This window comes from Anomalospiza imberbis (assembly GCF_031753505.1).
Source record: "Anomalospiza imberbis isolate Cuckoo-Finch-1a 21T00152 chromosome W unlocalized genomic scaffold, ASM3175350v1 scaffold_31, whole genome shotgun sequence".
Classification (NCBI taxonomy): Eukaryota; Metazoa; Chordata; class Aves; order Passeriformes; family Viduidae; genus Anomalospiza; species Anomalospiza imberbis.
Genome location: NW_027099315.1, coordinates 3,663,870 through 3,690,461, shown reverse-complemented (window position 1 = coordinate 3,690,461; position 26,592 = coordinate 3,663,870). Strand labels below are relative to the sequence as shown.

The 26,592-nt window shown below is 41.8% G+C and overlaps 1 protein-coding gene across 2 annotated transcripts in view; it reads left to right on the top strand.

Annotated features, from left to right (window-relative positions):
- The window catches only part of LOC137465599 (protein ARK2N-like), an 83,525-nt gene that overhangs the window by 38,052 nt on the left and 18,881 nt on the right, over positions 1 to 26,592 (top strand). For both annotated transcript variants that reach the window (XM_068177669.1, XM_068177667.1), the window contains exon 3: positions 7,694 to 7,876. In XM_068177669.1, the coding sequence (XP_068033770.1) occupies positions 7,694 to 7,876 (183 nt within the window). The remainder of the gene's footprint in view (positions 1 to 7,693; positions 7,877 to 26,592) is intronic.

The window sequence follows — 26,592 nt, the reverse complement described above, 5'->3', positions numbered from 1 at the left end:
GCTGCATGTTGTTTCCCAGGCATTTGTGCTGCTTCCCTCCCTCAAGTGGGGTTTGGCAAGCAAGGTCTTTAGGAAGTTCTACCCTTCACACTTTTTAAAAATCTGAATATCTGGAATTTTGCTTCAAACATCTGAATTCTCAGGTTTTATTTAGAAAAAACATTGAAGTAAAGGCAGTGAAACTTTTTTTCAGTTTTTTCCATTGCAAAACATAACTGAGCAAGGAAAAAAAAGAAAAAGTCTTAAAACTTTCATATATACTACACTTCAGTATAATTTTTAACAGTATTTTGATAAAATAATTCAGGCATAAGTATACATCTCTATTTTTTTAAGTTCACAGTGTCTTTTGGTGTTTTTGCAGGATAGTTAGGTTATTTTATCTGAGCTGCCAGAGTTAAGACTGGAGGACCAATTTTAACTTCAATGAAACAGGATTATATTTGGTAGTTATTTTACAAACTGAAATGTGTTTACTTTCACTGATTGCTTTTGTAATATATTTGCCTCTTCTTGTATCCACATACTGTAAATCTCTTTTTTTTTAAAAAGTAATATTTCGAGTATGTTAAGAAATTAAATTCTAGCCCTATTGATGTTAGTAGAAGTTTTTGATTGGTTTTAATGGGGCTAGCATTTAATCTCATTAGAAATTAAACTTATTCTGTAGTTTTTGGTCAGATCCTTCAGATTAATTTCAGGGGAGTCTTTGCCTGATGAGGGTGTATAAATCAGACCAGTTGAGTAGATGTTTCTAAAATAATTGGAGTCTGCACTGTGACCACTGCAGTTACATTTGGAAGCAGTAGAAGAAATGCACTTTGTAATTTGTACTGTAAAAGCTAAAATATTTGGGCTGATTGATAGAGATAGTACCTTGAAAACATGAAGCTAGAAATCAGTCTTTCTCACAAATTTTGTTAGTCTCATAGTGTTAGATCATCAAAATGAAGGCATGTGAAAAATAGGCTTATTATGTTAGAAGCAATTTCAAGCACTCTGTTAAATCTCACCAACTGATGGGAGCAACGGATTAGTCTGGAACATCAAAAGCTTTGCATCAAGGCTGTATCAGTCCTTCCATGGGAAAGTGCAGTTTGTACTTGCAAAAATGAGATGTTTTCTGGAGAGGTATGGTAGGGGGTGTGTGTTTGCTGCCTTTTCCTAATGTAAGTGGTATTTACACAGGGAATTTTTTTTTAACTGTCATGGCTATATAAGAGTGGAGGTTGTGATGGTTTCCAAAAGCCTCCTGATAGACTTTTGCAAGTAAAACTGGGGAAGAGATCTGTCTAATATATCTGTTTCCATAATTAATGAATCAGTAGATGGCACCAGGGTAAATAAATCCTGTAATGAGAAATAGAGGCCACTTCTCGATAATTTCAATGCACAGCCATATTCCATGTGCCTTTGCTTAACACAATAAAAAAGACTTTATTATATCTTTATATATAATTTGATGAAACAAATCCAAGATATTTTCCATCTAGTCATTAAAAAGCCTGAAAGAATGGATGTTGATCAGCAAGACTTGAATTTTTGAGATCTCTTTTGATGTGATATATTAAAAATGATCCAGTCTGAGAACAGATACTCATTTGATAATGTTGTTTTGATTTTATTATTTTATTATGGTTAAAAAAACAAACACAAAACCTTTACTGTGTGAAATTAAGGAAAATGGGAGGAAAGTGGGTTCACCAATAAAGTTCACTTTATGATTTTGGAAGGAATGATGTTACACTATTTTTTTAATGTATTTACAATGTATTCTTTGCCTAACTCTGTACATTTTGAAATGTAACTATTGTAACCTCAAATAAATAAATAAATAAATAATCATCACAATTAAGTGTTTCATGTTGCTAAACAACATTAAAAAAGCACAGATCCTGCCCCCCATCCCCTCATGGGAATTGTTTTAGGGTTCAGCTAGTTTATGCCATTTGAACTGTGCATACTTTATGAAACAGCAGCTCTAGGTCACATTTGAAATAATAACAGGGTTGTATTGGTTATCTAAACAAAAAGGCTTTTAGCCTGTAGTCTTTTATATGAAGCCTTTCTGTTTGGATCAAAGTTACTGATGTGTCTACTGTAAAAATATTTTAGCAAGTAATTTAAGAAGAATCTTCTAGGTTTTGGCACACAAAATATTTCAATTACTGTAATGATCATCTGATCTTAAAATTTATATAGGTCTTAGACTCTATTGCATGTTTTGTGTAATCTTGAAGTAAATTGCGTTATTGCTTAAATTTAAATGCCAAGTGTAATTGAGTGCATTCTTAACTCCTATTATTTTAAAATAATGTTTCAGTATTTCCTTTTGTTATATAAAAATACATCCAATTTAGTTTGAGAGATTGAGACAAAGCAGTACCTATATTCACAGTAAAGATGTAGAGGTGAGGCTGGAAGAAGCTGTGTCTCCTTTGGCTTTCAAATACTTAGGTGACTCTGTGTGTCACCGTTTTAGCTTTTGCACATTTCATGAAAGCATTCCTAGACACTATTTTTAAGCTCCTCAGTAATTTGAGGGGAGTATTGTTTTCACCAAAGCTGCACTCTTCTGCTTGTTAGCCTTGAGCAAGCTGCGAATCTCTGCTTGCCTCAGTTTCCTCCATAGGCAAAAGGAGATAATTAAGCACCTCAGAGGTCTTTGAGATCCTCTAATGGAAAGCTTTCTGAGAGGGTAAAGTGCTGCAATTATTATTGCTAATATTATTGTACCTGTTATGTGTGTTTTAAAGCTTAGTGTGATATTTACACTTAAATAAGGCTCCACGTGTCCTTCATTGTAAACACACTGACGACTCCAGAGGGCAATTCAGACCACCAAAATTAACCTTTTAATTCTGAATTTATTTTAATCAGAATAGCCTTCTGGAGATATCAGTCTTTTTCATCTACTTGTAGAGAAAACAAGAAAGTTTAAATCCCATCCCTAAAGCTGGAATTAATCTTGCTGAACTTCAGAGATGTATAAGTTAGGTGCCTTGGCTAAGGTGGCTGCCTAAGGTCTTTGTGTTTACTGGGGAAGGAGGGGAGATGGTGATGCTCCAAGCTGCAATTTCCAGACTGGGATTACCTTACTCTGAACAACTTGTCTCTGGCTACAGTGGTAGGGAGTTTAGGTGATGATGAGCTTGGCAGAACTTGCCTAAATTTAGGAAAGCTAAAGTAATGATTTAGAATCAGTCTCATGGAATGGTTTGGGTTGGAAGGGACCTTAAAGACCACCTAGTTCCAACCTCTCTGCCATGGGCAGGGACATTTTCCACTAGACCAGGTTGTTCAAAGCCCCATCCAACCTGGCCTTGAACACTTCCAGGGATGGGGAATTCACAGCTTCCCTGAGCAACCTGTGCCAGTGCCTCACCACTCTCAAAGTCAATTCCTGTCCAATATCTAATCTAACCCTGCCCTCTGTCATTTTGAAGCCATTCCCCCTTTTCCTATCCCTCCATGCCCTGGTCCAAAGTCCCTCTCCAGCTCTCTTGTAGCCTCTTTAGGTACTGGAAGGTGCTCCAAGGTCTCCCTGGAGCCTTCTCCAGGCTGAACAACGCCAACTCTCTCAGCCTGTCTACATAGATTTAAAGGTCTAAATTCCCCATTCAGGTTCTGCTAGCCAATATTTTTTTATTTCCTGTGCATTGATACACAGTGGTTGCAGTGCAAAAGTATGGTGCTTCTTATAGAATCACTGCTTTTAACCTGAGATTTTAGTGTTGATTCTCCCATTTTACTTGTGTTGCCAATATAATGAAATAAGGGATAATAGGAGCATAGTTCTTACAACACAGTTTAGATCACTGAATGTTGAAATGTGGCTCTATGAAGAACATGGGAGCAGATAGCAGATAAGAAATTACTGACTTTTCTATGTTGCAAGCTTAAAGTGAAGGTTGATATGTGTAGACATGGATTTTTGTGCATGTGACTTCTGATTTAGTTGTCCTGAGTGGAGTTAGTTTTAATGTGTAAATTAAGGGAGAATTGGACACTTGGAAACATTGACCCCAAGCTGACCTCTGCCTCTGAATTCTTTAAAAATAAAAAATGCAGTCTTTCCCTCCCCCTATTAAGATTAAATGTAAACAGCTGGATTTTTCTGCTGGTATTTGCTAACTTTCATATTTTCCTTTTTCAAGCATTGATTGCTTTAGAAGTGAATTATAGCTTATCACCAGGGATATATACATCTTCCAGCTACCTTTGTTGCCTTTTTCCCAACCTGGAAATGAAACTCGAGATAATTTTAGTAAGGAGACAATATAAGAGTGGATCTTTATTTGAAGGCCTTCAGTGGCACTTATGGAAAGATGTCCACAAAAGCCCATCCCCTCCAGGGATGAGTACATATTTATAGGTTTTAGGAAATTAGCATAATTGATAAAACGCAACAATTAGGAGGACAAGTGGTGATGCAATTCCCCCCCAGGTCAAGCCCCTTCTCTGGAGTCCCCCCTTCGGCAGTAGCTGTACTTTGTCCATGAAAATGTATCTTGAAGACTTGTTCTCAACCTTGGTTTCCAGGAAGAACCAAGATAGCATTAGGGCCTTGTACCCCCTGGGGCTTGGAGCTCTGGAATTTGTTTTGTCTTCCTGCCTAGGGAAAGGCCATGGAAAAGTACTGGGAAAACTAGTCACTAATGCAATAGACTACAGAGCTACAAATATATGTGCAAAGAATATAGAAAACATAGGAAAAAAGGCAAAACCCAAGCCAGCATCACCTTGACTTCTCAAAAGACACGATTTTTCTTAAATAGATTGTTTAAGTTACTGATAAGGGAACCTCCTAATTGTGTTACATTGTTTTGATTCTGGCATGGTCTGTTTTGGTGTGTTTTTCTATCTGTTGAAATCCTATTACAGTAAGTAATTGCAAGGAGTGGCTCTATTGCAAAGAAAAGATTATGAAGTTCCATTTTGCTTGTCGTTAATCCTTTTACCTTTTCAACCTGGAAGCCTTTTTTTTACTTTATTTCCTAGCTGAAGCCAATAGCCTTTATTTCTTGGTACTACACATAAACTTTGCATCATGTCACCAGGTGATCACGTAGTTGGCTAAGGAAGTATTATTTATTTCCAAATTTAACTGCTCCTGTCCCATCCTTATAGCACTGAAAAGGAAACAGGCTTTTGGGAACAGAGGATTTTTTTTATATGCCGTTGCTGCAACTTTTATCTAGTTGTAGTTCTCTACAACTTATTGCTTGGGTATTTTTAAACACACATAGGCATTTATTGCTTATTTCTTCTTTTATACATGCTGAGAATCCAGGAACTTCTTGCAGCATTGTGGCTATTGTCTTTATTGGTCGTTTACTTGTGATAGATATGGTTAAAACTGGTGTTGGGCCCTTTTGTTTTCAAATCTGATTCTAAAAGGCAAGGTTAAGAAAAAAATAGATCTCTGCTGTGATTGCTTTGTATATAAGCAGCTTGTTTTTTTCCAGATTGGTAAATTGGTGGCTCTTACACTGACAGATGTAATGACAGTATTTAAATTATATTGAAAATATTTTTGTCTGTTTGATGTATACTAAATTGAAGCGGAGTTATATGGTGTTCTGTTTGGAATTGTGGAAGATACAAGAGTGGAGCTACAGATAACAAGTTATGCTTGTATTTCCTACTGATGAAGACTTTCACACAAGTTATTTCTATGGGTAGGTGATGAAAATATCACTCTGCATGTATATACATTTATAATACATTTTTGCATGATTACACATGTAGGAGTGGTACAATTTTGACTTGAGACTATTGGTGCCTTTTGTCCCAATGCAATTTTATTTGTATAGACATGTCTATCTAAAAATCAAATTTCACTTCTGCTTTTGGAGATCTGAATAAGAAGTGAGAGAAACAAAGACCTGAAGAAACAGTACATAGCTCCTGAAATTTTAGATAACCTATTGAAAAAATGGGCAAATAGTCAATATTGTACTTGACCCTTGTATCTTCTCCACTCAACTGTTTATTTTTATAGCTCACGTTATATATGTTCATGTTGAACTCTAATGATAATACTGAAAGACAACATGCCTCTCTATGATTCAGTCCAGTTGTAGCTTATGCATGTAATTTAATCATCAGCTGTCACAAATAATTAACTGAACATCAGCCAGCTTAATTTTTAACTTGGTCTCTTGGTCTTCCGTTATTTTGTAAGTCTTTTAAAAAGACAAAGATTGCCTTTCAGTTAATCATCATGACTTCTTTTCCAGTCATAATCATCAGCTTTTCATGTTGCAAAAAGTTTGATCTTTAATACATTGTCATTTAACTACACATTTATTTCTGTCAGGTCTGTTTGAAATTTCTAATATAACATCATTTTATTAAATTTTTGTTTTGGAGGCAGGTCTGATTGGAAATATTTTGTGAATTTCTTCATACCTTGTTGCCATACTGATCTTTAGACTTAAGCGATATGGTCGCTCTTCAATGAAGTGTGTTGCTGATCACAAAATAGGCACTTCTGAAAATAGTGAGTTGAATTATGTTTCAGGCACCAAGTTACAAAAACCCAAAGTAAACAAAACCAAAACAAAAGAAACCCCACCCGAAAAACCTCAGGAGAAACAGATTTTAAGAGAATTAAATTTGAACCTTTTTTCTATTTCATCCTTGATTTTGTTGATGAAGTCTTGGCCCAAAGAGAGTTTTGATTGTCTCATTTGGGGAGTGGGAACTCCAGACACTTTCATCCACTATGAGTCAATAAGCTGTAGCTGGGGTGAACCATTTGAGTTAAACTGCACATACTTTCAGAATTATTTTTCCATTCTCTCTGCTTCTACATTAATCTTTGTCTTGAATTTGACTTTTTTCTGAGCCTCTTCTGTTTCTAGCATGCTTTCCAATTATAAGTGATTTTCATTAATTACAAAGAATATAGTTGGTCCTAACAAAATAGACCAAAAATAGCTTTTTGTTACTCCTCAGGAACAGATTTCAGAATCTCATAAGCTATTTTCTCTCCCTCTTTCCTTCTTCACTTTGGTGACCAAAAATGCATATGGTAATCATATTGAATTAAAAACATATTTATCACTGCACATGATAGTTTTGTTTCTTGCTATCCTTGGTTTTAAAAAAACAACACCAAAAAACATTGCTACTTTGAAAAAATTCCCTGCCCTTGACAGGTAAATGTTATGAAAGGAAAGTTACCTAATGTTAAATTGATTGTTACTGGATCAGTTATATCAAAAAGTTAGTCTTATTCAATCAACCATAATGTAATGTAAGCTCTCACTTGACTTTTGTAAAATTCTCTAGATATTTTGTCTTGCCAAATTTATTGTCCTGCATCTTATTATTTTTTATTTTAAACTAAAGTTTATCCTTTTAAGATTGTAAATATAATGTCATCAGATATGGAGATGTTGGTGTGTTAATGTAAAAGATAATACACAAATAAGTGATAATTTCATAAATGTGTTTTTCTTACATTTGTGTTTTCTGTGTATGCAAAAGTTAAAATGTCTCTGTAATCTCAGAGTATGTTCATTAACTGAAGTTTAATGATTCATATAATGAATGTATCACTATAAACTATAAGCTTCATGTAGGAGATTGTATTAATGCTTAAATTATTGGACTTTGTACTTTTAGAGGGGGTTTTCACAGTATGCAGACTTCTAATCTGTGTTGTTTTTCTCTCCTTCTGCAGATGGACCTCCAGTTATAGCTCACTATGATATATCAGACACAAACTCAGACCCAGAAGTGGTAAATGTGGACAATCTGTTGGCAGCTGCAGCAGTTCAAGAGCACAATAATTCTTTAGGAAATCAAGACTCAGGATCTACCTGGAAAACCAGAGGGCTGCTAGATGAACTGAGTGCTGATACAGGTTTGGTTAAATTCTCTTCCTCTGACATTTGTTCCAACATCTCAGTAGGTATCTCTCCCTTTCTTGCTTTCAGTATTTATAGTTTATACATCTTTAAAAGCTCCCTAAGTGGATTTGGCAAAAAAACCCAGTACCGGTGCTTATTAAAAAGGTCTGACATTTATTCCAAAATATAACTAATAAAAACTGACAAAGATTCCTGCAATATATTTTTTACACTAATTTTCTTATTTTTTTTTTCATTTGTTTCCTTCTAATTACTATTTGGAACTTAAGTCTGGGGTTTTGGTGTTGTTTTTGGGTTTTTTAATGAAAATGAGCTAAGCTTGTTACTGAATGATTGATTATGATGACCCATGCCACCAGCTATTAAACTTGTCTGCTAAAGAATAGGTTGGAGCCTGGGTTCTAAGGCAGAGTTAGTTTATTTCAGCTCAAGCTGGGAGCCTTCAGAGATGGATCCTGAACAAAGAAATTTGTGAAAAACACCAATCACTGGGTTTTTAAAATTTTAAAAGTTTATTAGTAATAGTTATAAAAAAATAGTAATAAAATTAGAGTAATAAAAATTTGGACAATGAGGATTAGGACACTACGAGACAATAAAAAGCAAAGAATTATGGACGGCCGGATGTTTTTGGGCACTAAGCTGCCAAAAACATACCTTGTGAACAAAGGAATAACCCTTAAAAGCAATAGCTTGTTGCATATTCATAAATCTCATACATGATGCATAAATTCCTTGCAAATTAAGAATTTTTCTGGTTTTTGTCAACTTCTTTCCCTTAATCCTGGTGGTTCCATAAAGACGGAGAGAAGGTGGAAGAATGTTTGTCTTTTCTGATAAGGAGGCTGTAACTCTTCAGGTTTCGTGTCTCTGTTATCTCTGTGCGAAGAGTTTCTTGTTTATCTTATCCCTATACTTGAGCTAGTAAAAAAATATCTTACAGCGCAGAGTTTCTATTTTAACATTGTTATAACCTAAAACTATATTTAACACACTACTTAAGAGAATTAATACAGCATAACTTTCTAACATTACACATATAATATTCATTTTAATATTTGCGAAAAGCCAATCATAAAATATGCATTTTTCACAAAATTCCTGGACCTTTATACCCTTGTGCACCTGATCTTCACACAACCTTCACACATCTCTTGGTCCAATGGTGATTTATGGTCTGGGGTCTTCTAACACATCACTAGATTCTTTCCCCATGTCCACATGGGCAGGCCATTAACTGCTCTTACCTTCCAGCTTGGGCCAGGCTTGGGGGCCTCCAAGGTCTCAACCCTTATCTGAATGTATTCAGCCTTTCTCTGTTTCCTCATCTGTTTAGCCATCCATGCTAATAGAGTTCATTTAAAGTTCACTGATCCTAAGCTTTAAGCAGGGCCCGCTCATGCCAAGCTGTAAGCAAGTTACAATTAAACTTAAACCTATACAATTAATTTCTGATATTTTGTATTTAAATGTAAACTTAATTTGATCCCCAACAGGTCATAATCGAAGTATTGGAATTGTCTGTATCTTTTTTCTTTCTCTTCATTTCTTTAAAATACAAGCAATAAATCTTCCCATATTCCTTCTGGACCTTAGAAAATCGGACAGACCAGCATCAGATAAACATGAAGGATAAAAAGGTGCTGGTAAGTGAGGTTAGCATTTTATTGGGTTTGCATGGCCTGGTTTAGGCAGCGAGGGGGCTACAGGAGTGACTTCTTTGAGAAGCTGATAGAAGCTTTCTCCATGTCTGGCAGTCAATTCCTGGCAGCTCCAAAGATGGATGTGCTGCTGGTCAAGGCTGGGCCAATTAGAAATGGTGGTAACACTTCTGTGATAACATATTTAAGAAGAAAGAAAAAAAAAAGTTATTTGGGCCAGAGAAGAGCAGAGTGAGAATATGTGAGAGGAGCAACTATGCAGACACCAAGGTCAGTGGAAAAGGAGGGAGAGGAGCTGCTCCAGGCACCAGAGCTGACATTGCCCTGCAGCCCATGGCGAAGACCATGGTGAAGTAGCTGTCACCCTGCAGCCCATGGAGGAGACCCACACCAGAGCAGGTGGATGCCTGAGAGGAGGTTGTGACCCCGTAGAAGGCCCGTGGAGAGGGAAGACCCCCTCTGGAGCAGTCTGTTCTTGATGGACTGCACCCTGGGGAAGAGTGATCCATGCTGCAGCAGTTTGAAGGGTACTGTTGCCCATGGGATGGACTCATGTTGCAGCAGTTCGCAAAGAGCTGTTGCTTGTGAGATGGAGCCATGTCAGAGAAGTTCGCAGAGAGCTGTCTCCTGTGGGAGGGACCCTACAGTGGATCAGGGGAACAACTCTCCCTGAGCACCGGGAGAAGCCACGAGTGATGAACTGACCATAACCCCTATTCCCTGTCTCCCTGCACCACTGGAGTAGGAGGTAGAGCCAGAAAGGAGGGAGGGGTGAGGGGAAGGTGTTTTTAAGGTTTTATTTTACTTCTCATTATCCTGTTCTGATTTTGTTAGTAATAAATTCAATTAACATCTCCAATTCTAGCCTGTTTTGCCTGTGACAGTATTTGATGAATGATCTCTCCTTGTCCTTATCTCAACATATGAACCCTTTGTTATATTTTCTCTCCCCTGTCCAGCTGTGACGGGGAATGATAGAGAGCAGTGATTCATGGAAAGACTCCACAACTCATAAAGTTGTAAAGTAGGTATGTATTTATTTGGCACCAGGCGCATGGGGGATAGTGGGATAGTTCCTCCAAAAGCACGCGTGCCTCCCGAGAAACCTAACCCTCTTTTTATTCTCTAAAATACTACATATGCATCAAGTTTTGCAATAGTTTCATGCATATTCATTTCCTAGCCCCGCCTAGCCCCGCTTCGTATTATAATTAGCTTATCAGTCCTTCTGCACTTGCACAGTGCTCTCTGGTGGTCATCTGGTGGTCGCAGGAGGAAGGGCAAACAAGTCTTCATCAATGTGAACTTTTCCCCTTTTCTTCCTGGTGCATGTTCTTTAGTCTCTTGGCTGTAGCCCAAACTATAGTGCTGGTCTAAGCTGGTTTAGAGTCCGAGGAGCCTCTCTTATCTCCAACAGCTTGCAGGCTCTCCCATTCCTTCTACCTTGTTTTAGGTAAGGAGCTCTTCTTATCAGGATCCCTGCATTCCTTCCTGTCCCATATTCACAGGCCTTGCAAGCAAGTTAATCAACATACATCGTCGAAAACAGCTATCCTGAATCCTAAATTAATGTCTAACCTAAATTAATTTCTAACCCCCATGTCTCAGCAGCTTTGGTGGATGCTTGGAATCCAGCCAGCATCAACCCACTCTTCCATAGGGTGCAGTCCTTCAAGGACAGGCTGCTCCAGTGGGGGCTCCTCTCTCCACAGGCCTACCACAGTGTCACAGCCTCCTCTCAGGTATCCACATGCTCCAGCATGGCTCTCCTCCATAGGCTGCAGGTGTATATCTGCATCCCCCGTGGACCTCCATGGGCTACAGAGGGACAGCTGCTTCACCGTGGTCTTCACCACAGGCTGCAAGGCAATCTCAGCTGCGATGTTGCGTTCTTTTCCCCGGTCCTGCGCAGCTCCAGAGAGCTTGGAATGGCACCACTTCTGGCAGGACTTGGGGACGCCACTTGTTTCCGGGTGCTCTTGCATTTGCGCACCGGGGATGGCCTGGCCGCGTTCTGCTGCTGGGCGCGAGGGGCGAGGCAAAGAAGGAAGGAATTGTCCACTCTGTCCGCGTGGTTGGCTGAAGAGTTTTTATTGGCATGTGGAGCTGCGATGGAGAAGCGCTGCTGCTCTCCAACGCCGCGTGGACAAAATGGCTGCGAGCATAGAACGGAGTGGGGTTTTATAGGTTTCAGGCCAAGGGAGGCACAAACCCCCCTCGCTCAATGGGAACAGGCTACGAGGGTGTGACGTGGACTGGGATGGCCAACGGAAACGCAACGGGGCGGACATGGGCTCCGGGGCGAATAGGGTTTCAGGGGATGAGGTAACTGACAGGGAAACCTCAGGAAGGCGTAGGGGGCGGTTGCTGGAATTGATTTGGGGCTGGACATCGTGGGGGGAACAGGGGTCTACAAAGGGATACACAAAACTGGCAGAGTAATACATATCAAAACCCCTAATCTGAACCCAAAATCCGGGATGCAACTCTCAGCTCCGGTCCCTGGAGCACCTTCTCTCCCTCCTTCTTCACTGACCTTGGTGTCTGCATAGTTGTTCCTCTCACATATTCACGTATTCTCACTCTGCTCTTCTCTGGCCACAATTACAACTGTGCAATAACTTTTTTTTTTCCTTTTTTCTTAAATATGTTATCACAGAGGCGTTACAACCATTGCTAATTGGCCCTGTGGAAATCATGTTCACTCTCCTGTGAAAATTAAAAATGTTTAATAAAGGACAATAGGAGACAAGGACCATAGAGCAAAGGTTATTACGGCCGGGTGTATCTTGGCACTTAGCCAAGACCACACAATTACCTTTGGGGATACCCCTTAAATACCTTTTCTCTTACATCATCCCTTTGCATATTCATAGACCCTTATGCATAGCCATAACTAGTTTACATATTCGAGGAACTATTTTACATGGCCCCTCCTTGGGTCTGCCTTTTTAGAGCATGCGTGATTCTTGGCTGTGGTTTTGGCTCCTTCTCTTTATCACTTCCAATTTGGGCCTTGGTCCATACTTTCTTCAGACATCAGATGCTGATAGTTGGCGTATCTGTAGCAGGTGTCCTCATCCGGTGTTCATTGGATGTTATCCCATCCAAGCAGGCATTTTAACACAAGCATAGCTATTTCACTACTATGTCTAAGCTTAATTAACAACAGAAATAAAGACTGTATCTTTATAACAAAGTTACTTTAACATCACACATATAAAATCCATTTTAAAATTTGCAAAAAGCCAATATGATAATATGTATCTATAACAGCCCAGCCTTGTCCAGAGGCACATCTGACTTTGGAGCCACCAGGGACTGGCTCTCCCAGATATGGAGGAAGCTTCCAGCAGCTCCTCACAGAAGCCACCCCTGTAGGCCCCAGCTATCAAAGCTTGGTCACGCAAACCCAATACATTCCACTCTTTGCCTCTGTGAATCACATATTTAAGAATTATCATTAAAATTTGGCTGGCTTGCTCAGTCGGTAGATCATAAGACTCTTAGGGTCATGGATTCAGGCTGCACATTGAGTGCCAAAAAGGACTGTATAGGGTTGATCTTGACTGGTCACCAGGTGCCCACCAAGCCACTATCACTCCCCTTCCCAGTGAGACAGAGGATAGAAAATGAGATGGAAAACAGCTAGTAGATTGAGGTAAGGCAGTTTAAGAAAGAAAAAAAAAATTGCCCTTGCGCAAGTAAAGGGGAAAAAAAATTATTCTCCACTTCCCATTGGCAAGCTTTGTTCAGCCACTTTCCAGGAAGAAGGGCTTCAGCATGCATAGCAGTGGCTCTGGAAGGCAAACATTGTAAATAACAAATGCCCTCCCTGTCCTTCCTCCCTCCCTTAGCTTTTATTTCTGAGCTGATATCACATGGCATGGAATACCCCATTTGGTCAATTTAGGTCAGCTGGCCTAGTTTTGTCCCCTCCCAGGGTCTTGCCCACTCCTGGCCCCTTGATGGAGGGCAGGGGGGGTGTCGTGGCGCATTTCAGGCGGGGGGGGCCCCAGGGGTGTCCCCGGGGGGCCCCCTAAGCTGTGAGTTCACTGGTAGCAGCAGGCAGGCAAGGAGACTTCACACGGCTTTCTGAGAGTGCTAATTAGATGAGGGTTTATTGGGGGTCCTACCCCAGGAGGCAGCATGGTTTCTGAGGGAGAGGGGGGGAAAGGGGAGTGAGGGGGGAAAGGGGAGGGGGAGAGAGGGGCTGAGAGAGCACCGGCCACGAGAGACAGCTAAGAGAGAGAGCGAGACGCGTCCCCCTGGCACACTTAACAGGGAGATTCAAAGTGGGCGCGGAACAGATTGGGCCAATGGGATTACAGACACATGATACTTCAGGGGAGGATCACAGGCTTGGAATAAACCATACATTTTCAAGGGGTGAGACAGAGCATACCATTTAACTAAAATATAACACCACAGGGGGGGTAATGTTGAGAGACAGCACTGATGCTGTGACAGCCCTGCTCAGCAGTAGCCAAAACACTGGTGTGTTATCACTACCTTTCCAGCTGCCAATAGAAAGCACAGCACTGTGAGGGCTGCTATGGGAAAATGAACTCTATCTCAACCAGACCCAATACATCTTGGTATACTTCTGAGTGCACATTTGTCAGTACTGGCCTTTTCTTACAGTATCTAGGATTGCACATTTGGAAAGCAAAATTTTCAAATCTTTCATCTTGTTCACAAATTTCGTCTTCAGCCAGTATCTAGTTTAAGAGACATTAAAGGATGCGTACCCATGGGAGAATAACAACATAAACTTTATCTTGTTGCCGCAGGTCCCCAGCCAGGTAATAATTAGAATTGACTCCATGATTGCAGAAGGCTGATCAATTGCTTTATTATATCATCCTATACTATATTATACTATACTCATTAAGAAACTCAGTAACCCTTCCAGCCAGTCAGATACAGCTTTGACCTAATTGGTCAATCAATCCAAACACCATCCAGTGTCCAATTAAGAAATCACCCTTTGGTAAACAAATCTCCATGACACATTCCAAATGCGCACAACAACAGGTGCAAGTGGAGATAAGAATTGTTTCTTATTCTTTCCTCTGATCTTCTCACAGCCTTCCCCGGGGAAAATGCCTGGGAAAGTCTGTGCCTGCTCTCTGTGGCCAGAGACCTGCTGCCACAGTTCACCCTTTTGTGTTTAAAGAAAAAAGGCTGTGTTTGTGGTCCTCTGCAGGGCCCTTTGCAGGAAGGAGAACAAACACAGCTCAAGAGGTTCCCTTAGCAATTTGCTGGTTGTCAATCAGAACCTCAATCAGATGCTGACTTAGAATGGTCAGGGAGATTCTTTACCTGTAAAATATCTATTTCTATCATATCATTACAACAAGGTTTAGAATATAGGAAAACCAAACAGCAACGCAAAGAGTGATCATTGTTTCAAAGTCCAAACAGCTGAGTCTCAGGAGAAGGTCCATTGACTAGAGATGTTGATCTTTGACATCCCTGAATGTCCTTCTTGGTCCTGAAACAGAGAACTGCTGAATCCTGAAACAGAGAACAGCTGAAGGTTACTAACAACTATTAGAAATCCATCAGATGTGGCATTATATAATTATCAGGCACTATAGCACTGACTGTCATCCCAGAGTCTGCAACAACTGAAAACCTTAACTCAGCAGAGTTGAAAATCATGTCCAGATCATGATTTTCCAAACTCCCTTTGAGAGCAAGCTCATCTGTCATATATATTTGTGGCCAAATTGCCAAGCCAAAATGACTTGAATCCTTTGGGCCCCCCCAAGAGAGTTTTGGTCCCAGAAAAATGCTGTTCCCCAGAAAGTCACTGAGTTTCAGAGTTCTCAGCCGGACGGCACCGACTGTGAGCTGCCGAGCGGCGCCGGCTCTGTGGAACAGGCTGGGGGGGGGGGGGGGGGGGTGGGATGCTGGTTGCAGGCCCTGAAGCAGGCGGCGAAGCGGAGAGCGCAGCTGCTGGAGGCGGCAGAGCGCAGAGCGGAGCGGAGAGTGCAGTCTCCGGCGAGGCGGTGGCAGCTGCCGCGGCTTGCAGGGGCTGCCCCCCCACAGCATGGTGCACCGCCAGTCCAAGCGAAGCGGGCGGCAGCGCGGGGGGGGGGGGCGATCGGCGCCGCTGCCACGATCATTGGATTGGCGGGGGGGGCAGGGCCGCCAGGGGGGCCACAGTCGCGCAAAGAAGCGCCGCGGCGGTTTCTCTTGGTCCTGGCAGGAGCGGCACTGACTGGCGGCATCGGCGGCGGCCACGGCGGCAGTGGGCTCGGGGCTGGCCGAAACAAAGAAACACCGGCTGCTCCTTCCAGAGGGGGGATGGGCTCCGCCGGCAGCCGCAGCTGGGCGGCCCGCAGTGGGGGTGAGCCCATGAGTCCTTGCAGGGCAGGGAATGCCGGAAATGCTGGCGAGTGCAAAGGCACCACTGTCGCCGCTCGAGATGCGGGCAGAAATGGAACGGGATGGTCCGTCCCAGTCGACCAGAACATGGTTCCCGGAGCCATCGCAGGCGAAAAGCATGTTGGTTTTGTCACTTTTCTGTTCCTCAGGGTCTTGCCTCGAAGGGCTTTAGAAATGCGTCTCCAGGTGGGGCCCAGTGCGGACGCGAGTGCATCCCCCCTGGAAATCTCCTCACACAGAGAATCGCCTATGTCTTTCCAAGTTCTCAGGCTCAGTGCAGCGCCCAGATCTACCGGGAACCTATGATCTCTGGCCCAACCCAGCAGATCGCAGAGCGCTTGATCTGAGATTGCAATCCCCATGGGATGTATAAAAGCCCTCCACACGGTCAGAACTAGTTGTTTGTCTCTAGAAGGTTGGTTCCCCATTTTTCAGTCACCTCTTCCCAACCACACCCCATCCCGGGTTGCGGGCAGTGCTTATTGATGGGAGATCTGTTCCCCGCCCCAGCCTCTAAGTCTATGGGGCCAAACGTGGTCCGAAGGGACCGATCTTCTCTAGGAAGACGTGGGGAAAGGTTATTTTTACCTCTCCCGGGGAAGCAGAAAGATGTCCGTTTACTAGCGGGCTGCGCGGGGCACCGCAGGTCCTAGCAGGGGTCCGACGCGTCCTGGAGAAATCCCGAAGGAATCCTGGCGGAGTCCTGACGGGGTCCCAGCGCCATCTCCCCCCCTCCTGCAGCACCACAAAGGGTTGCTGGACGCGATTTCTGTGAGGCTTCAGCGGACCCTCCCGTGTTCAGCCTCAGCTGCAAACTCGACTGGATCCATTAGGGTCCTGGTTCTTTAGCCTAGGCTGCACCCAACGTCAGGGTTTACCAATTGTCCTGCAACTCCACGAAGGGGTGATCGATGCAACACACGAGGGGTCACCAATTGTCACTCCCGAAGATCGATCACAATTACCTCTCTAGGAGGGCAGAAGGTGTCCAATCCGTCTTGCAGGGAACGCTGGAGGTCAGCCTGAGTTTCTCTGATGGAGAGATCTAGATGGTCTCCAGTTCGTGCCAGACACACAGCTAGGGTCAGTAATAGTCACCTCAGTCTGTCCATACCCTCAAAGGTGTCAGCAATGTCAGGCCGATGTTCGGACACACTTCAGAGGAGTCATCAAAAAATCAAGGCAGCATGTTCATCCACACGAGGGGTCACCAATTGTTGCCGCAGGCCCCCAGCCGGGTAATAATTAGCATTGACTCCATGATTGCAGAAGGCTGATCAATTGCTTTATTATATCATCCTATACTATATTATACTATACTCATTAAGAAACTCAGTAACCCTTCCAGCCAGTCAGATACAGCTTTGACCTAATTGGTCAATCAATCCAAACACCATCCAGTGTCCAATTAAGAAATCATCCTTTGGTAAACAAATCTCCATGACACATTCCAAATGCGCACAACAGCAGGTGCAAGTGGAGATAAGAATTGTTTCTCATTCTTTCCTCTGATCTTCTCACAGCCTTCCCCGGGAAAATGCCTGGGAAAGTCTGTGCCTGCTCTCTGTGGCCAGAGAGCTGCTGCCACATTATCTAAATGAAAAATCTTATTATGATTGTATGGTCCGGTATCCCCATCATCTATCGTTTTGGTCCAGATATAAGTCTTGTGCCTTTAAGATTGAAAGGGGGGGAGAAGTAGTGGAATGCTTTTTCTTCACTTCCTCCCCTGAATTCTTTTCTCTTGGCATGTGTTTCTCATGGGCTCAAGAAAGTGGGCCCAGCTAGCTCAGTTGGTAGAGCATGAGGCTCTTAATCTCAGGGTCGTGGGCTCGAGAAAGTGGAAAGGGGCAAATCAAAGCTCCCGTGGCAGTCAGTAGTGGGATCGCACCTTTTAGCCACTGCAGCATAGCCTGGGTAACACAGACATGCGGGCTTCCCTTTTTTTAGTTCATAAAGCAGTTGGGGGAGGGGCTGCTGGAATCCGCCTTTTCAGAGGAGACACCTTTTGGACGTTTCCTCCGAAATTTATTTCAAACCAGGACAATAGGCAAATATTTTAGACTGTTTTGCAAGCCCTGATGTTGTAGGGCAGACAAAACACATTGGGCATCATCCTAATGTTCATGAAAAGAAATTAACAGCATTGACATGTTACTAGGCATGAAATTAATATGGCCAGAGGCTGTAAATGTATCTGTATGTTATAATCTTGATTGACACTCAGCTATGCTTACAGTATTTACTCTGCTAATCATGGTTTCTCTACTGCTATTTATTTTTTATGTCTGAACTTAAAGCTATGGTAAGATATGGATATGCTTTTGGAGCTCCCCTTTATACATCTGAGGATTATTTTGGGGGCTATTTAAGACCCAGCTTGCTTTGCTCCTCTTCCAGTCATTACCCTTTCAAGCAAAAGGTGCAGAATGGTGATATGTCATCAATACATTAATACAACATAATAAAGTGGGTTGATATCCATACCAGTTTGTGTGAATCAATGGCCAAGGATTATGTTGCTCTTCTGCTGCCTGTATTACCAAAAATTCGGAAAAAAAGCCCCAACTCCTTAACACCAATGTAGCATTAAGAAGCAGGCATTCTTTATTTGGCCAGATGCAAAAGGGGATATCTCCTTCAAAAATCATGCATGCTGAATACAGGAAAGTTTCTGTATTTTACATACATATTCATTGATTGTCCTAGAATAAACATACATATGATAATCATTTCCCCAAAATTGTTAACATATTTTCTCTCCCCTTTACACATGCATTCTTAGTGGTCAGGGACCCCAATGTTATAGCTGACCTGGTAACGATGGCAGAACACTGGAGCTGGTGAACTTCCAGTTCTTCTTATACAATGGGCATTGTGCAGTTCCATAAGCCAGTGGTTTTTGAAGAATAAGCATTGTGTTATCTCACCAGGCATAGACAATTTATCATCTGGTAACATCCCTCCCCTTTGAGACTTGTGAAGCTTGTCTTCCCTTCAAGCCTTCATAAGCCTCACTTTGCATTTTTACTAACATCATATAAGTTCCTCACATTGCATTAGCAACCATGTTTTTTATGCAGATTAAAGCAAGTAACATAATCACAATTATTACTATGATCACAATTATACTTTGCAAATGTGAGGACAACCAACCAGTTAGAGAAAATTCAAATCCTTTAAATATTTTATTTAGCCAGTTGCTTTCTAATCCTGCCCTTAGTTCTCTGCTAGATGTAGCAACTGATTTTATCCTTTCTACCTGATCATCCAATTTAGCAGTCACATTCAGAATGTGCACACGAGTATTGTTTAAATTCAAGTATCCACATACTCCATGTTCATGCAACAGCAATAGGTCTGAAGCCAAACTGTTTTGTAAGGCCATTTTAGTCATGGCTTGCAATTGTTCATTTATTTCAGTAAACCTCAATTGAGTTGCATTTGCTACAATTTCTATTTGTAGAGTCAAATTGTGTATAGCTAGTCTGTTCCTAAAGGTAGATATTTGAGGAGTAAGGATGGATTCTTGTATCCATCCCACTATTGTTCCCTTTATCTTTCCCACATGTGTTACCAGATTTTTGTCAAATTGCTAAAGCTCCCCACAGAACTGGATTTTCTGCAGAGGTTGGTGTTAGCAAATAAGCTGTTATAGAAGTTAAATTCTGTAATCTGCCAAAATCTTGCACTAACTTGAAGACCACATTCCCCTTCCCAGAAGATAAGAACACAGTTTCTATTATTATTATAAGTATGCAATTATTTATCATCTTCATCTAGATCCAATAAATAGTACCCTCTTATAAAATCATATTCTTTACCTAAAACAACAGGATTTATATATTAAAAAACCTACACGGTGTTAGTCAGTCTTGTTTCTGCTGTGTTTGATGTGTGGTTGCTGGTTTTACCTGCATGTGATGAACCCAGTGCTTGATTCCTTCTACCTTGAGTGCAGTGTAGGTTACCAGGAAGACTTGATATGGTCCCTTTCACTTCTCCTGGATTGATCCAAAGTTCCAGGTTCTGATGCACACCATATCTTCTGGTTGGAAAAGATGTACATGCAAGTGCAACCCCAGTTGTCTGTTAATAACAATGTACCTTTTAAGACTTGAAAGAGTTAGTCCCAATGCTATTAAATATTAATTTTCGAAAAACTTTTGACACTTCCCTTGCCTTGTTGGTGCAACATGGAAAAGTTTCTGGCCATCTAGAAAAAGTACCAAAATACTAAAATGTACTAATCCCCATTCTTCCTGGGCAGTTCTGCAAAATTAATTTGCCAAGAATCACCCGGTGAATTCCCCTGTTTTACTAGCCCTGGAGGTGGTCTTCTTTCTTCCTTGAGATTATTAAGCAAACCAAATCACATATTGCGACGTTGCGTTCTTTTCCCTGGTCCTGCGCAGCTCCAGAGAGCTTGGAGTGGCACCCCTTCTCGGCAGGACTGGGGACGCCACTAGGTTCTGGGCGCTTTTGCGTTTGCGCACCGGCGATGGGCTGGCCGCGTTCTGCTGCCGGGCGTGAGGGGCAAGACGAATAAGGAAGGAATTGTCCACTCTGTTCGTGTGGTTGGCTAGAGAGTTTTTATTGGCACATGGAGCTGCGATGGAGAAGCGCTGCTGCTCTCCAGCGCCGCGTGGACAAAATGGCCACGAGCATAGAACGGAGTGGGGTTTTATAGGGGGCAGGCCGAGGGAGGCGCAAGCCCCCCTCGCCCAATGGGAGCAGGTTACGAGGGTGTGACGTGGACTGGGATGGCCAATGGAAACGCAACAGGGGCGGACACGGGCTCCGGGGCAAATGGGGTTGTGGGGGACGAGGTAACCGACAGGGAAACCTCAGGAAGGCGTAGGGGGTGGTTGCTGGAACTGATCTGGAGCTGGACACCGCGGGGGGAACAGGGGTGTACAAAGGGATACACAAAACTGGCAGAGTAATACATATCAAAACCCCTAATCTGAACCCAAAATCCGGGATGCAGCAACATATTTTGCAACAACTGATCTATGAATTTCTGTCATCTTTGTGCTTACTATATTCATTTGTAAACTAGTTACCATATTGTCTATTTCCTAATGTGTTTCCTGATGTTTTAGTTTCATTATCTTATACAGTAATTGTGAAGGTACAATTATCTGCCTGCATGAGGTTACCAATCACCTTCTAATGATGGGGCTAACTGCCTGTCCTGATTACTATAATTTGGTTTTTGTTCCAAGACATTCAACTTTTGCTAGGTATTAGTGCAAGGATACCTTTTTCAGCAATGTCTTTAGCATTTTTGTCGCTTAATTGAATCTCTGTATTAACTCGAGAGTCTCCAAACTGCTGAGCCTTACAAGGGCACCATGGCCACTTATTTTGACTTTTACTTTTGCACACTCTGTAGTCGTTGACTAACTTCTTTGTACTTAATAGGAGACATCTGTGCCAATAACAATCCCATTTTTTTCCATATGGTTTCATGGGAGTGTATTATTTCAAAAATATTTTTTAAATCAGTCCATATGTTCACTCTTTTTCCTTCAGTGATTTCTAGCACTCACTGTAAGGTCATTAATTCTGCTTTTTGTGCTGATGTGTTAAAAGGTAAAGCCTGGGCTTCTATTACCTGGGTCAAGGTTCCCACTGCATACCCAGCTGCCTATTTTCCATTTTGTACCATGCTGTTCCTACCAGTGTGCATATCCAGTTCTGGCTCCCAGATGGAATTTCTCTTGAGATCCAGTCTGCCAGAACATACTTGTTCAATAGTTACCATGAAGTCATGGCACAAAAATATCTGGGCTTCTTCTGAAGCTTGGAGAAACATGGCTGGGTTCAAAGCAGTGGTTACCTTAGGTTCAACATTGTCCTACTCCAGAAGGGAAACTTGGTATTTCAGCATTCTGCTGGCGATATCCAATGTCCCCCTTTTTGTTCCAAACCATCTATTATCATGTGGGGTACATATCAGCTTTTGTGCTTCTCTGTAGCTACCACTTCTCTCAAGCATCTAGGTCATGGTTTACTCACATTATCCAATTGTTTGGACACAATTCTTCCAGGATCCCAAATGCTGTGCCAGTACCCCTAGTGCCAGGTGCATCCTTTCACGCACAGATAACGAAAGTGATTTGGTTGTGTAGGAATCCCAATGCAAGGGTTGGCATTAAGGCTATTGTGGGGCTTAAAAGGCCCTCTGACTCTCAGGAGTCCATACCAAGTAATTTTTCATTGGAGGACTATAGAAGGGTTTTGCCAGTACCCCATAACTGACAATCCATAACTGACACCATCCAGCCATACCTAAGAAGGCTTGTAGTCCTTGGCTCTGGAATCTGGCAAAAGGCTTTTTTTTCAGCTGCTTCCCAAGCTTCTTTCTTCCTGCAAGATCTCAAAACCAAGGTATATTACTGCTTTTCTGCCTATTTGTGCCATTTTCTTTGACACCCTGTATCCAGATTGTCCCAAGAAATTTAACAGATTTACAGTAGCATCAAGGCACTTCCTTTCAGTCTTGGCAGAATATCATCTATACATTGTAGTAAAGTTCTGTCCCGATTTTTTTTCCAGGTTTCCAAATTTTTTTTTTTCCCAACTGATTGTCAAATATAGTGGGACTCTTTTGAAGCCCTGGGGTAGCACAGTCCATGTTATCTGCGCCTTCCACCCAGTGTTTGGATTTTCCCACTCAAAAGCAAACAATTTCTATCTGGGTCAAGAGGTATTACAGAAAAAGGCATCCTTAAGATCAAGCACTGTGAACCATTTGTATTCCCTTTTCAGTTCTGTCAAGAGTGTGTATGGTTTTGCTACTACTAGATAAATATCAGGTACTTTTTATTAATGGCCCTTAAATCTTGTATTAATCTATGTTCCTCATTTTGCTTTTTAATTCATAATATCGGGGTGTTATATTCTGACTCATACCCTTTCAGTAACCCATATACTAAAAATTTTTCTATAAGATTTTCCAACCCCTTCCTTGCCTCTCAATAAGATAATGTTTTTGCTTTACCAGTCTGGCTTCAGGTTTGAGAGTAATTCTCACTGGTTTGTCCACCTTTGATCATCCAGGCACCTCAGTTGCCTATACCAACATGGTTACAGCATTCTTTACCTCCTGTGGGATTTCTTCCAACTCTTTTTATTCCTGTGATATAAAATCTTTGCCTCAACAGCTTTTTATTTGGGTATTTGAATTTGTATTTCCCCATCCTGGAAAGTTATTTGAATAACCAGTTTTCCCAATAAATCTCTCCCCAACAAGGGGATTGGGCATTCAGGCATATACAAATTGATGTGGTCCCCCCATTGTTTTTTTAATTTAAATAGTAATAGTTGTAAAACAGGCCTGTTCTCTTTCCTCCCTGTCATACCCACAGTGCTTACAGGTTTCAAGCTAAATTTTCCTTTGCACATATTCAGTACTGAATAAGTTGCTCCTGTATCAATTTAAAAAATTCACTTTTTCATTCCCCAGTAATAATGTAACCAGGCACTCAGCTAAAGATGATTCCCCTGGTTCCCTTTCAGGGTAATTCTTCATCTTCACTTAAGGTCTTGAGCTTGATGGCTTGAAGAGTCGGATTTAGTTTTTATGTCTGAATTCCCCTGCCTTGGGGACACTCCCTTTTCCAATGTCCCCTTTCTTTACAAATTGCCAAAATATACTTCAGCCACCAATCACTACAATACAAATTGCCAAATATACTTCAGCCACTAATTATTACAACAACCAAAGTATACTTCATCCACCAGCTATCAAAATAATCAACCAATTGTTTTCGAGTGAGAGGGTCCTGAGTCCTAATTATGGTTTCAAATACTTTAGCAATTCTAACTGAATCTTCCCTATAAACTCCTGCCACTTTTCTCCATGACATTGAATCCACAATTAAAAATGTGTTTTTACTGTTACTGGACCAGGATTCCTGACCACCTGCTGGAAGGGAGCCATCAGAACTTCCCCAGCATCTCCCCCAATATCTCCTTTCTGCCTTCTGGTGTATCCCACAATCAGACTAAAATCCTCCGATCCCCTAAAAAATTCTCTCCATTCCAGTACAGTTTCCCACAACCTCCTCATACATCTAAACGTATTCCTGGGTGATTGATCATTCCCCCTCCATTCTTTGCCGAGGAGCAACCATCAGCTCTAAATCCTTCTCCTATTCTCACCTGCACTTTAAGCATCCCTGTCCTATTCTACATGCAGAACAACATATCTTCAACTATTTGCCTCTCTTTTCCTTTTCAGGGGCTAAAATGAATGGATCTTGTGGGGTTGTCCTGCATTTCTTTTGCTATTCTGGATGATTTCTTAGGGTGAAAAAACAAGTCAACATAAAGAACTTCATCCCACTTATTCTCCCTTCTACAAAACAGCATTAATTGCAATATGGTATTATACTGTAAGGTTCCATCCTTAGGCCACTTTTCTTGATCTTCTAGTATGTAAAGAGGCCACCACTGATTACAAAATTTTATGTTTTTCTCGTGTAAGGGGATCACCTCCAATTTGTTTCCAGTGTTTCAAGATATACTGCAGTGGTGACACCTGTGAAATCCCTTTTGAGGTTTTGTTTCCCATTACAACCAATTACCATTTAGGAGCTCCTTGAAGGGACTCTAACCCTTCCCCGTTCCCTCCCACCTTAGGTACCTTTAAACCAAACCCTCCAAAGGTTTTGCTGGGCCTAACAGGCAGATTACCAGTTAACACCTTTAAAGTAAAGTAAAGAATGCCTTTATCTTCCCAGGGGTCTTGCTCTGATTTTCTTTGGACTGGGGCTTGAAGGTTCTCCCTGAGAACCCCTTGATGATGGCTGGAGGTCATGCAATCCCTTGGATCTGTTGAAATTCAGGAGTATGTTCCACCTGAGTTGCCAAAACTGTTACCAAAAATTCGGTAAAATAAAAAAAAAAACACCTTAACACCAATGTAGTATTAAAAAGCAGGTATTCTTTACTTGGTTAGATGCACAAGGGAATATCACCTCCAAAAATCATGCTGTAGCAGCAGTGACATTCAGAAGAGAGGAGATGAGAATCTCTGAGATGGTGATCATAAACTCATCAAATGGTTTAGGTTGAAAGGGACATTAAAGATCATCTCATTCCAACCCTCCTGCCATGGGCAAGGGCCCCTTCCACTAGACCAGGATGCCCAAAGCCCCATCCAACCTGGCCTTGAACAATCCCAGGGATAGGGCAGCCACAGCTTCTTTGGGCAACCTGTACCAGTGCCTCACCACCTTCATGTTAGCATCAGGATCCACACACAATCAGAATTGATTATATATGAAGGTGTTTTATTGAAGCGCATGGAAGCCCAGGGGTGAGACCCCAGATCTGGGCTTCAACGATACAGCCGAATCGGTAGCTTATAACCCCTTCTGTTCCCACCCCCCCCCCCCCCCCGCCCCCCATTAATTATTAAACTTATATTGTTCCATTCTAGTTCCCATTCCCACACAGGTGCAGTTTCGCTTGATCTACTGAAGACTATGCTTGATTTACTGAAGACCATGCTTGATTTGGTTAGGACAATTACTGTTACAGGGCTATCATTCACTCCCAAGGCCTGGCTGTCCTGCAGGTCCAGGCCTGTTCCTTCTACCTGCCTGCTCTGGCCACCACCAAACCCCCCCGATACAGTTTAGAAATCATTCCTATGATTTCATTTCTAAGCTACTAAATTTAACCCTTACTCTATCATTTCCTCCCTTTGAAAGAATTTTTCACTATAATATGTGTAAAATGCTTTCACTAGATTCAGTCCATTTGGCTTCTGACAGTCTATTCACTTTCTGACTTTATACTTGATCTTCTTCGAGTCCATGCTTGTTGTAGCCATTATGGGTGCTGTCATGAACCGGGGGACCGGAAGGTGATGGGCATGGATCTTTGTCTCGTGTCAGTGCCTTTATTATCTTCCGGTTCCAAGACGTCTTCTTCTGTATTTCTCTCAACCAAACGATTAAATCAACCAAACTACTAAAACTATGATTAGTATCATAATTAAATTCTCAATGATAGACTTAATCCATGAGCTCACATTCCATCCTAATCCTTTGAAGATTTTGTCTAACCAGCTTGTAGTTAGTTCTTTCCCTTCTTCTTGTGCCTCATGCTCTACTTGTTTTAACTGACTAATATCATGTTCTACATCAGCCGTAACATCCAGGATGTGGATGCAACACTGATCAACCCGCCCTTTTAGGAGTCCGCACACTCCATGTTCTTTCAGAAGTATCATATCTAAGGCTAATTGATTTTGTAAAGTCATTTTTGTTGTGGCTTGTAATTGAAGATTTGATTCTTTGAAGCCTTCCTGTGTAACTCTAGCTAGCCTGTTTACCTGGCCTGTGAGTCTGTACAGCATCTCTCTATTCCGGTAATTTGCTACTGGACCAAACAAGGACTCTATGGCCCACCCAATTTTGACTCCGCTAGAGGGTTCTTGCCATGTGTCATCTTGATCCTTATCATCTGGGGCATCTCGTTTTGTTCTTATCTCTAGGAGCTCACGGCTCCCATTAAATGGGGACCTCTTCCAGATTGGACATAAGGTGGGAATACCCAGAGTAATTTCTTTCACTTTCCCATCTACAGACAAATGTGTTGTCCATGTGCCATCACTTGTTGCCCATACAAAT